The following is a 12,853-nucleotide window of genomic DNA, read 5'->3' as shown; positions in this document are numbered from 1 at the left end:
TCTAAGCTCTTGAAATTTTCAAGAATCTCAGAATCTCATTACTAGCTTTCTTGTTATGAGTTTGTGGGATGCATTAAGATTAATTTGCCATGATTTTACCAAGAATGATGGCTATATGAGAATATATATTACTAAATAATAAAATTAAACTGGTTTTTAAGAAAAAGCTTGTGATAGAAATGAATATATTATTTATATTTTAATATATCCCTTCATGCAAAATTTTACCCATTTAAATGCATCTAAATTCAAATACTAGACCTTAATTTGATAGCATGTTAAACAATAAATAAAGATCGATCCATTTTTTAAAAGGTGTAAGCAGAATCATAAAAGAAAACAATCTATATTCATATTTATAATATACATACATACATACATGTAGATGTATTGAAGAATGACTGGAGGAGGCAAAGGGTGGTTGAATGAAGCATTTTTTAAGCTAATTCTTCCTCTAATGACAGCTTCAAAGTTACTTTAATGGTGGATCGATCATATATTGTCTTCTTGCAGGAACTAGTCTCTTTCAAGACAACGAACCAATTTCGCCGTCCAGTCTGCTAATTTCATTCGAGTTATGCATTAAATGACAGAATTTGGAAATTCCTAAGTTATGCAACCAAGATTTAAAAGAAAAAAAGACTTCTTAGTAACAATACTATACTATAGTAAATCACTGACCTGCCGGCTTGACATAGTCTAAGCTATGAAGAGTAAGTTACTATATCTTTCTGCTTGTTTTCTTCGCTTATTTTCTTTGGAAGCATATCAACATATATATATGTATATATAACCTAGAAGAACTATTCTTCATACATAGTAGATGAGGTCTTAAAATAGATCAGACCTTAACGTATAAACTTCTCATCAGTACTGCAATGTCCTCTTCTGGCTATTTCTCGTGGTTAACTGTTTATATAACAACACTGCTTGCCATATTTGTCGTGAAAGCTAATGGCATCGATATTTTTTTGGAGTGGCATGTTGCCATTGACTATACTATTAAACTCGTGTCTCTGGATCAACCTGTATGTATGACTATCTTGGTTAAAATCTTCCTGCATATTTAATGTAATTTAGTTGCTTTGTATTTCTGGTTTGTCAGTCACTTACAGGTGAAGTTCATGGTTATTTTTACAGGTTATCACCATCAATGGAATGTTTCCAGGACCTCTTATCAATGCTACAACCAATGATTTTGTCCATGTCAATGTTTTCAATGACATGGATGAACCATTACTCTTCACATGGTAAGCAATTCTTTTCCTTTATTTGACTGATCTAGATGTATAACGAAAAATCTTACATGTTCCGGGTAGAGATGATCAATGAAAGGTTGCTTGGTAATATTTCCCTATCTGCCTCATTTGGGTTGGATGATGGGGTAAGATTAGAGGGTTGTGGGGTGGGTTCAGGTAGGAAAAAATATGTATTTAACACATATAGGGCGGATATTGATGAATTCCGTACGAGCCCTGAATACTCGTATCATTTAGCGAAGTCAGATAGTTATACTTGACTGGAACCATAAAAATGGAAGGAAAATCTTATAGGCGAAAGTAATCAAATGTAAGAATAGATATTCAAAATGAGGAAGCATTGATATTGGTGCAGGAACGGTATACAACAAAGGCTAAACTCATGGCAAGATGGAGTCTCTGGCACGAACTGTCCAATCCAACCCGGTACGAACTGGACTTATGTGTTCCAAACTAAGGACCAGATTGGTAGTTTCTTCTACTTTCCGTCAATTAACTTCCAGAAAGCTGGAGGAGGATATGGACCAATTCGAGTCAACAATCGAAATGTCATTGCCATCCCTTTCTCCAAGCCAGACGAGGAGTTTGATCTCCTCATAGGTGATTGGTTTTATGGCAGCTATAAGGTAAAGGATGATGGTTGAGATTAATTTATAACGATCAGTATATGAGAAGTATAGTGATTCTTGTTCTGCTAATCCTAATTTGATGATATACATGTGTTAATTCTTTATTCTGGTGTGTGATTGTAACAGGAATTGAAATCAATGACTGATGAAAAATTTGGAGCATATGGGGTTATCCCAAATGTTTTTCTGATGAATGGCAAAGGTCCTTATGGACACCCCATGTCACAATCCTACGAGACCTTCAATGTCACAAAAGGTACGTATGTAATTCGAGGTTCGAGCAAGATGTTTGCTTGATGAAGCTTTAACTATCCCTTGAATCCCATATGGCCACTTCAAAACCTTAGTTTCATAGAGTGGTAATGAAAGTCTTGAACATACACAAACTTGTTTCTTTGCCTGATAATCATCACTTGGGTGTCCTGCAAAAACTGAACTGCATATATTTACCGACTTCTCCTTGTATGATCTGCAGGGAAGACTTACAGGTTTAGGATATCGAACGTAGGGACTTCACTTAGTTTCAATTTTAGGATTCAGAATCACAAAATGATATTGGTGGAAACAGAAGGCTCTTACACCAACCAGATCACTCTGGATTCTCTCGATGTCCATGTTGGCCAGTCCTACTCAGTTCTTGTCCCGGCTGATGCAAACGAAACTGCTTATTACATTGTCGCGAGTCCTAAATTGTTGAACAATGCTGCTCTTCCGGGTCTTGTCGGCGTGGGACTTCTACACTATGCTGGTTGCAATTATACAAAGCCTTTAGAACCTTTCTCAAGTGGACCAGATCCCTTTGACATTGATTTCTCACTCAGTCAAGCTAAATCTATCAGGTAAATGAGTTCTAATCATTTCTGCAGACCAGGCTTTCATTAGATTTTCTTTAAACATGCAGGTTATATAACTAATTATGATCATCAACACATTGTATTTTGATATATTTTGATATTATCATCCTTCATTGCTTATAATCTAATATAAGCCAAACTTTGTTTCTGATTAGGTGGAACCTGACAGCAGGAGCTGCAAGGCCTAACCCACAAGGAACCTTCAACATAACAAATGTGACCGTGTCTCAGACCTTCATTCTGCAGGCCTCAAAGGCTGAGATAGGAGGCAAACCGCGTTATGCTGTCAATAATGTTTCGTATTACAACGTAAATACACCTTTGAAGATTGCTGATCATTTTGTTAATGGGTCTGGTGTATATGTTCTCGATTGGTTTCCAACTCGTTCTGTCAACGCTGAAGCTGCTTTTGGAGTTTCTATCGTTACCGGGATTCACAAAAGCTGGTTAGAAATTGTGTTCCAAAACAATTTACACACAATGGATTCTTGGCACTTAGATGGTTTCGGCTTCCACCTAGTTGGGTAAATGTCATTCCTTTTTAACCCATTTATATAATTGATTGAACAATTTCTTTGAAGCTATAAACGTCATGATTATTTTTTAAAAGATTGTAAAGTTTGCATTTTTAATAATTAGGTATGGTAATGGAGAATGGATGCCTGGATCGCGCAACGATTACAATCTCTTCGACCCGGTAGTCCGATCAACAGTCCAAGTTTACCCAGGAGGATGGAGTGCAGTTTATGTATTCCTGGACAATCCTGGAATGTGGAACTTGAGGTCACAACACTTGAGAAACTGGTACTTGGGTCAGGAGCTGTATATAAGAGTTCATAATGCTGATCCTAACCCTGCCAAGGAGAAGCCTCCACCAGAAAACCTACTTCTCTGTGGTAAAAAAGTTCAACCTTCCTCCCATTATACTTGTATTCAGTGATTAATTGGGTCTAAAATTTGAGGGATTTAATCCCATATCGATCAAGTACGGTGATCTATAATAATTTGTATATTTGTCGAGCTAACTCTATCTAAATTTTTTTCTTGTGATAATTGATCAATCTTTCTTATTCATCCTTCATGCTTGAAATGAATTTAATCTTGGTTTTGGCATTTTGCAGGAATATTTGGTGAGAGTAATACCCCAATTTCTGCACCTACCCCTGTAGTTTCCTTGCCAGGATTTTGGTGATTGAAAGACATTTATCTCAGTGATGTTTAAGGATTTTTTCTTTTTGAGAAAAACACTTGAAATCAAGCATTAGTTGCAGGGAAAAAAACATTCTGCAACAGTAATGGAATCAAGAAAACAGGAGGCTCAAAAGTATAGTAATTTCCCACCGGATTGCACAGAGTTCGTTTTGCTAATTACATGAGCTACTACTCTATTATCCCGAGTAGTCGAGAAAACATCAAAAAATACAGAGAAGAAAGATTAAGCAAATTACAATCATCAGCAAGTAAATCTAATTTCAGAAATAAAAGAAGAATATGACTGGAGAATGTTAACAACTCGTTGTGAATCCTCTTGCAACAACAAATAAATGTGAGTTGCAGCGGCATAGGAACTCACAAATTTCATTAATGACTTGCAATTTCGTTCTTATCACTTTGCAAAATATTAAACTTCGTGTTCTTGTCCTCCCCATTTCAACCAGTCAATTCTTGACTCCTGGGTCCGGAGCATCTCTTCGCACTTATAAATCCATTCATGTTCTCTTTCCTTCTATTTTAGTATATCCAGATTATTATCCAACACAGTGTTACATTGTAACTTATCGATCTCATGTTTTAAATCTGCGATTTTCTTTTGGCACTTCCCACCACCTCCCTTGCCCGTTGCTGTAGTGAATTACTACAACCAATGATTTTTTTCAAGGGGTTCTCATTTTGGTTCTAACTCGAGATGATTTCAAGTTACTGTAGTGTTGCTTTTCCCTATCTACTCCATTGTTGGACAACACTACCAGCAAGTATTTCGTTCGCTAAAATACCCTCTGCTCTGCATTTCCAGTCCTCTGATTTTCGTTTGTCCATACCCACCAAGTTAGGGGTTTTATCAGCTTCCTTTGTTTCATCCGTAACCTGAACATGCTTTTCCGAGCTCACTTTATCAGAGGAAAAAGAGGGGATTTGCAGATGCTGTAGGGATCGGTGGGTCTTCTTCGGGTGAGAATGCAGAAGAAGTTTGTGGGGGGTGATCAGTACTGTTTTCGGCTGGGTGAATGGGTCAATAATTTTGGGGATGGGGCTTGGGCTTTTTCTGGGTTGTTGGGCTTTAACCTGTTGGGCCTGTAGAAATGAAGTAAAGGATAGTGTTGGGCTTTTTCTGGGTTTTAGGCCTTAACCTGTTGGGCCTATATATGTGAGGTAAAGGTTAGTATTGGGCTTTTTCTGGGTTTTGGGCTTTTTACTTGTTGGGCCTGTAGAAATAATTGGAGGTATGTTGGGCTTTTCTGGGTTTTGGGCTTTAACCTTTGGGTCCATAGAAGTGAGTTAAACGTTAGTGTTGGGCTTTAACCTATTGGGCTCATAGAAGTGAGGTAAAGGTTAGTATTGGGCTTTTACTGGGTTTTAGGCTTTTATCTGTTGGGCCTGTAGAAATAAGGTAAAGGACAGTGTTGGGCTTTTATGGGTTTTGGGCTTTAACCTATTGGGCACATAGAAGTGAGATAAAGGTTATTGTTGGGCTTTTTCTGGTTTTGGGGCTTTTACCTGTTGGCCTGTAGAAATAATGTAAAGGATAGTGTTGGGCTTTTTCTGGGTTTAGGGCTTTAACCTGTTGGGCCTGTAGAATTAGGTAAATGATAGTGTTGGGCTTGTAGAAGTGAGCTGAAGGATAGTATTGGGCTTTTTATGACTTGTTGGGCTTTAGCTTTTTGGGCCTGTATAAGTGAGCCAAAATAGTGTTGGGCTTTTTGTGTTGTGGGCTCTAACTTTTGGGCCTCTATTAGTGAGTTAAAGGATAGTATTGGGCTTGTGCTTGATTGGGTTGGGCCTATATTGGTTAGAGAGGGCTTTTGGATTGTTCATATTTTTCATTTCATAAAGTTAAATTATACATTAACTTTAATATAGTTTGTAACAAATATAAAATTATTAAAAAATGAATCAATATTATATTTTTATTTATAAATTTTAAATTAATGAATTAGTGAAAAATATACACACTAAAAAAATATTAGCCATTTCATGAAGAGAGTCCAAAAGGGTATCCAAGCCGGTCGATAAAATTATTGGTATTATGAGTCCGGTTGTAATCCGACGATGGACCGATCCGATCCGAACTTTTTTGTTGAAAAACAAAAATTTATAATAATACAATTGATCTTAATTCTTTAAAAAAAACCAACACGAAGAATATATTCGAAAAAAGACGTAAAAATGAAATATCAATATAATGTAAAACATGAAATTTTATAATTAGCAAATTGATAATTGACAAAGTTATGCATGTAAAGATATATGTATATAATTCTAACTTCAAATGTTCATATTTAAAACTATAAAAAATTATGAAAAAACTCGGAAATAGCTATATATATACATATATATATGTTTGGAGAGAATATTGAGATTGAATTAGGGCAAAACACTTAGGTGGTGACATATAATTAAAAATTTTGTAACGTTGTTGTGTGCATAAAGCAATATGCATATGAGAGTGTTGATTACATATTTGTTTTTTTGTGTGACTTTTGGTATCGTTGTTTTGCACACAACATTTTTCATGATATCTTAATTGTCCTTTTGGGGTCCCCTTTTCTTGTCCCATCAAAATATTCATATATATATATATATATATATATACACACACACATACATATACATTCTCTACAATAATTTTTCTCCAATGCTTATAATATGTAATGGGTAAAAATTAATTTAGATACTTTTTTAAAAAATTAATAAAAGAATCAATTCAAATATTTAAAATTAGTACATTATTTAATTTAATTCAATATTTAGGTACACAAATATTTTCGAAAATATGGAAACTAAAGAAATAAAACATAGTATATAGAATAATTTAATATTTATATAGTAAATATATATATGCTTCTAAACAATTAGACAACACATGATTGTATTTTCTCATGAAAAAGTCACTTTGCATGTGATAATTAATTCATGGTTGATGCTGATATGTACATATATATATATATATATATGCATGGAAGTGTTCTAGCAAACATAACCAAAAAAATGATGTAACTATAAGTTCAAAATTAATTACAAAATTAATATATGCACTACTATTATTTTTAACTTTTATATATTATGTTTTTTTTAAAAAAATAATTTTAAAATTGTAATTTAACAATGATATTGTTAATTTCTATATCTCTTGTTTTTCAAGAAACCATTTTGATGAGCATTGAAAGCACTTCCTTAAATAAAGAATTCAGCTAGTCTATATATATATATATATATAATATAATGTATATATATATATTATATTATATATATATATACATATATGAAAATCATATCATAGGGATTGCAGAAATCTTTTTCAATATTAAGAAAAAGAATGCATATAGACCCAAATCCCTATAATTAAAAAATGTAATTATATGGTGCCTGCCTTATAGCATGGCATATTAATGGGTAAGAATCCAATTAATACCATGAACCCCTTATATTCTCCGCCCCAATCCCAATTATACACATATAATATACATACATACATATATATATATATGCTATTTTTCTTTCCCTATATATATATATATTTATTTATCTATTATTTTATGTAAGTTTAATATTAATACTATTAACATATGATGTCACGTATCATTAATTTATACGCGTTATATTTTTTACTAATTATTTCTTTACATTAAATGTTATGTAAAAAAAAATATGTACTAATTTAAACTAGTTCCGATTATTTAATCTTTTTTTTTTAAATTATAAATTTATCCAAATTAATCTATATTTTAAATTTTTATATTAAATATTATTTTGTGTCTGACGTAGTATTTAACATAAGAATATAGTCGATAAAAAATGTCACGTATTAAGATTGATGATATGTGATATCAGTTACTGACGATATTAATAATCAACTAATAGAGAATGATATCTTTTAAAATACAAAAATTAATTTAAAGTAAAACTAAGAATAAAATTAAATTGAATAGAAAAAAAAAACTATAACATAGACAAAAATAAAATATTCTAGCATATATATATATATATATATGTGCACACATAAGTCAATTTTATTTGCTAGCTAGGCTAATACACCATCCCAAAGAAGTCACAAAAAAACAATTATCTAAACAAAAAAAAAAAAAAATCAATTAGAACTTTTGTATTATAAATAATCACAAAGATTAGGAAACCATTTTAACTTAAAAACAATTTTAATATTCTTATTGTATAATCGTTTTTATATTAAAAAATCAGTATTAATTCGAACTAAACTAAGATTTAAATCAATTGACCCCCATGTGCACAAAACAAAAATTAATTCAATCCCAAATCACCACAATTTCATATAGTAATTAATAATAGAACATTATGATTCTCTAATCTCACAATTAATTTCAAATTATCACAAAAAAAAACTATATTACAAAATTGGTCAACTTAGGAGAGTCAACGGGTGCCTCACAAAATAGAATTGAAGTGCTTCAACACTCACTATCTATGTGAGATATACATACACCGACTCTTGCTATATAATAGTTAAATAATGTCTTAACTAAAATATTTAAAGGTTAATTAATTTTTACAAAGCTAGACTTGACTTTAATTAAAATCCTCATTGGATGTTTGGCCAAAACTTTGTGCTATATAATTAATACCACCTCATACCCTAATTAATTGATCAATTTTATAGTGTATACCCAAAATCAAGCAAACCCTATGAAAAACAAAAGAAAAAAACTTCATGGTTTATAAAATCATTGGAGTTAATTGGTGAGTAAGCTACCATTAAGTATAATTAATACCCTGCAAATTAACTTTCTAGAGATGTAATAACTGAACTTAGAGATCAATTAAGTATTTCTTGTGCAAACCATAAAAGTCATTAACATCAATATATTGTAACGCAATTCAAAGAAAGAAGATGACCCGACAAGGTAACAAGAATCAAACATACGTCGAGATTCAAAATTTTAACATACTGAGTTAGATGATAGTTTGTCATCTGTAATAAATTAAAAGTTGAAAAATTAATTTTTAATTTAACGTAAATAGACATATAAATTATGTTATATATTTAAATTATAAGTAATTTATAAGGATGAAAAATTATTTTTATGAAAGATAAAATGGGTAGAGATGATTGATTAGGCAAGTAAATAACTTAAAAGAAGTAGGGAAAGGGACCAGCAAAGCAAAGAAAGAAAACAAGGAACACTTTTTTATAAAAGAGAATTCTTGTTGTTTAAAAAGAGAAAAGGACAAGATGTGGATTCATATGGCAAGTGCTATTGCTTACTGGCTTTTTCTGCACTTTTTTTTTTCTATTATACTTGTCTCTCACCATTACAAATATATATACATAGAGAGAGAGAGAGAGAGAGAGAGAGAGAGAGAGAGAGAGAGAGAGAGAGAGAGAGAGAGAGAAGTCCTGTAATTATGAAGAAAAGATTAGGCATTAACCATGTGCTTATGGTGGGAGATGACAACAGATTTTCCCAACTTGAGATGAAAAACAAGAAATAGTGAATGAAAAGGAAACATACATACAAAAGGGTATATGCCCATTATGCCCATATATATATGTATCATGCACATTTCATATACATATTATAACTGGTTTCCTCTTCATGACCATGATCAATGTATACATTCAACATTTCCTTAGTTTATCAAAGTCCATGAATGTTACAGACAAGCAATGAAAAACAATTATGGGATATATAGAAGCAAAAGAAAAGAATCAAAAGAACATTTTTCAACTTTGAATTATAAGTAAAGAATAATAATAATAATAAATAATCCAAACAAATTAATCATCTTTTTTTCTTGGGTAATATTATATTTAAGTCCTTTCAAGGTTAAAAAAACTGTAAAAACAAAAACAAAAAGAAGAAAGAATTTTGACCTCTTCTCAGTAATGACAATCCACCAAAGTTGGGGCGGAGAAGACAAGCGGTGACTTCTGCTGCTTTTCTTGTTGCTTTGAATTACCCAAAGAAAATTCCGGTTCCCGATTATCATCTTCCGGTGCCGGGAGGTTGAGATCCAAATCTAAAGACAAAGCGGTTCTTGCTTTCTTCGCCGGATGATGACGCTGGTGATGATGGTCAGATTCCAAAACGCCACAGACGGAGACTGGTGTCAACGACAACGCAGTGGCGGCGCCGGCGCCGGCGCCGGAGGAGCTACCCACGGTGCCTCTATGCCGTCTCATGTGACCACCCAAGGCCTGGCCGGAAGTGAACTCGGCACCACAAATTGAGCACTCATGAACCTTATTCCCACTTTTGTTGGTGGTGGTGTTATATTGATTAGACCTATTAGGGTTATGGGTATTATTACTGAGTTGCAGAGAAAGAAGAGAAAGGTTTCTGAATTGACCATGATTTTCTTCTTCATCTGATAAATTCTGCTTCTTGTGATCATACAAGGTGGTGGGTTTGGGTTTCTTGTGACTGGCTCGATGGCCTCCTAGTGCCTGAAAAGAAGGGAAAGTACGATTACAAGTCTTGCACTCATAGACAAAGTACCCAGCTTTTGATCCATTTCCATTTGAAGCTGTTTCCAGAAATCTCCTGCTATTGAATTTACATATATCGCCGCCGCCGCCGCCTCCACCGGTGGTCGGAGACTTGTTATTGTGATTATTATGATTATCTCTGGATTGACCTTGAGCGAGCAAGATCAAGCAATTGGCCATGTCTTCTTCTTCCACCTGATCCTTGCTGTGATTGGAACAAGAACTTGGGGAGTGCAGGTTGTGGGTCTCGTTGTTTTCGGAATTATAATCAAACCCTGAAAGTAATTCTTCCCCGGCGAGGTGATGAAGATGATGGGTTTGGTCAGTGGGGAAGATGGAAGGGATTGGAGATTGTGGTCTCTGACGTTTGGTTCTTTTTCCTTTGACGATCTGGGTTTGCTCCTTTGACCCCATTGTAGCTTCCTTCGGAGCATCCATGTCTGCTACCTCCACCTCCACCACCACCACCACCACCACCACCACCGCAACAACCAGACACAGACACAGAGGAGGAAGATGAATGGATAGAAAAAATAAATAGGAAAATATGGGTGGAGTCAAATGGGGGGAGGCATGCAAATTTAATGTGAGGTAATGTTTGTAATAGGAGTAATGATATTTGAAGTGGGTGTGAAATAGATGCAGTAGAGAACGTATATATATGTGTGTTTCTGTGTGTGTGTATATATATATATATATATAGGTGTATGTGTGTGTATGTATGTATGTATATTTAGAGAGAATGATAAATTGAAGGGGGGGGGGGGGGGGGGGGGGAGGGGGATAAAAAAACAAATGTAACTGAAAAGAGGCAAAATTAGAGAGTAATAAAACACAGTTGGGGTTGGGGGGAGGTTGTTAACGTAAAGTCCGTTTCACACTCTCTTTCTCACACTTTGCCAACGCACTTCACCATATCACAATTCACAAATATATATATATTTATATATTTATATTTATATAAACTAAATTATTTATTTATTTATTATTACATCATCACCCTTCTCTCTCTCTCTCTCTCTCTCTCTACATTCTTGGTTGCACCCTCCACTACTCTTCCTCACTTCCCTCATTCTACCCCTCACTTTCCTCCATCTCGCGTGCACAACACTCTCCCTACAAAACACCAAAGTGAATCCCTACATATATACATACACACATACATATACATATATATATATGTAGGGATAATTTTTTATTAATTAATTTTTGAGTAGACTATGTTATTGTGAAAGTAATACTATATGTTACACTAAATATTTTTATATGCTTTAGTTTTACAAGGTTGCTAATATGTCTTATTTCATTAACGAAATATATATATATATATTTATTAAAAAAATAAGAGTAAATTATTAAATTAATTTTTAATTCTTAATTTTATTTATTTATTTCAAATATTTAGTTTTTTTTTTCACTTTTTAATAAAACAATTAATTCTCATTTAAATATTTTAAAAAACAACTTTAAATATAGTAATGAATATACTATTAATAATAATATAATATTAGACAATCTTTGTTGTTATTGACTTAATTAATTTATCAAATTTATTTATTTAAGTTATTTATATATTTAAAATTAAATTATGACAAGTATCAAATATTAAAGATTAATTTACCCGAAAAAAGTACGAGCGTAGATTAAAACCGAAAACGATACGAAATTATAAAGTAAATATAATGAGAATGATTTTGGTAGCATAAGTTAGAAACTAAATTGGAATACTTAGTTGTAGTGGTGTTAAGAACCACACAAAAAAAAAAAAAAAAATGGGTGATGAAATTAATGTGAGTGGTGTGACGCAAAATGTGTTTGTTAATAAGAAAAAAAATGGTGTAAAATAGTGGTAAGTAATTATGTGTCGTGTATATATGTATGTATATGTGTGTGTGTGTGTGTATGTATAGGCGAGGTGATTGGGAGCGCGTGGGTGAGTGAGAGTGTTATTGTTGATGGAGGAGGGCAGAGAAGGATATAAATAAAAAGCAAAATAGAGGGAGTAAGAATAGATGTAAAAATAGAGTGTGCAAGTTAATGTATGTATCTTTATATAGTCAATATTCATGATAAGATAAGAGGGAGAGTGTGTATTATATATATGTATGTGTGTGTGTGTATATATATATATATATATAGAGAGAGAGAGAGAGAGAGAGAGAGAGAGAGAAAGTAAAGCAAAGAAAAACTAATGACTTTGCCTCAACGGTTTCTCGGCAATAAGATGATTGGAGTGCAAGCCTGTATCCTTCGGAATCTGCGGGGAGCACTCCCATTCTTGACCTTCCTCTCTCTCATCTTCACTCTTCTTTGTCTCTCTCTCTCTCTCTATATATATATATGTACGTGTATGTATGTATGTATGTATATATATATATATAATACTGCCTTTAAATATTATTTTAGCCTCTGGGTATTACATCTTTGTCA

General features: G+C 33.1%; 2 protein-coding genes across 3 annotated transcripts; one reads left to right on the top strand and one right to left on the bottom strand.

The window, feature by feature from the left end:
• Positions 1-82: 82 nt before the first annotated feature.
• On the top strand, positions 83-4,330 carry LOC110814566 (monocopper oxidase-like protein SKU5). Of its 2 annotated transcripts, none has more exons than XM_088212502.1 (8): positions 83-713; positions 1,141-1,250; positions 1,615-1,885; positions 2,015-2,144; positions 2,364-2,727; positions 2,898-3,266; positions 3,382-3,638; positions 3,864-4,330. In XM_088212502.1, exons 2-8 carry the CDS (start codon positions 1,159-1,161, stop codon positions 3,932-3,934), a joined length of 1,554 nt encoding a protein of 517 aa, XP_088068628.1. In that variant the 5' UTR covers positions 83-713; positions 1,141-1,158; the 3' UTR covers positions 3,935-4,330. The 2 variants fall into 2 exon arrangements, with proteins under 2 accessions (XP_088068628.1, XP_088068627.1); XM_088212501.1 differs by lacking the exon at positions 83-713 and adding an exon at positions 734-1,028.
• Positions 4,331-9,699: 5,369 nt separating this feature from the next.
• On the bottom strand, positions 9,700-11,131 carry LOC110814654 (C2H2-type zinc finger family protein). The gene has a single exon (XM_022042199.2). The coding sequence runs from the start codon at positions 10,859-10,861 to the stop codon at positions 9,815-9,817; it is 1,047 nt and encodes a 348-aa protein (XP_021897891.2). The 5' UTR covers positions 10,862-11,131; the 3' UTR covers positions 9,700-9,814.
• Between the last annotated feature and the right edge of the window lie 1,722 nt (positions 11,132-12,853).

Source organism: Carica papaya, chromosome 2, assembly GCF_054855325.1.
Source record: "Carica papaya isolate Zhongbai chromosome 2, ASM5485532v1, whole genome shotgun sequence".
NCBI classification, from domain to species: Eukaryota; Viridiplantae; Streptophyta; class Magnoliopsida; order Brassicales; family Caricaceae; genus Carica; species Carica papaya.
Note: the sequence above shows the minus strand (reverse complement) of the source record. Positions and strands in the feature narration are given on the sequence as shown.

Excerpts from the sequence above, each read along its gene's own strand:
- LOC110814566 (XM_088212501.1), top strand. The coding sequence starts at position 879 with ATGTCCTCTTCTGGCTATTTCTCGTGGTTAACTGTTTATATAACAACA. Across the intron at positions 2,145-2,363 it reads GACCTTCAATGTCACAAAAG|GGAAGACTTACAGGTTTAGG; the intron begins GTACGTATGTAA and ends TATGATCTGCAG. Across the intron at positions 2,728-2,897 it reads AGTCAAGCTAAATCTATCAG|GTGGAACCTGACAGCAGGAG; the intron begins GTAAATGAGTTC and ends GTTTCTGATTAG.
- LOC110814654 (XM_022042199.2), bottom strand. The coding sequence starts at position 10,861 with ATGGATGCTCCGAAGGAAGCTACAATGGGGTCAAAGGAGCAAACCCAG.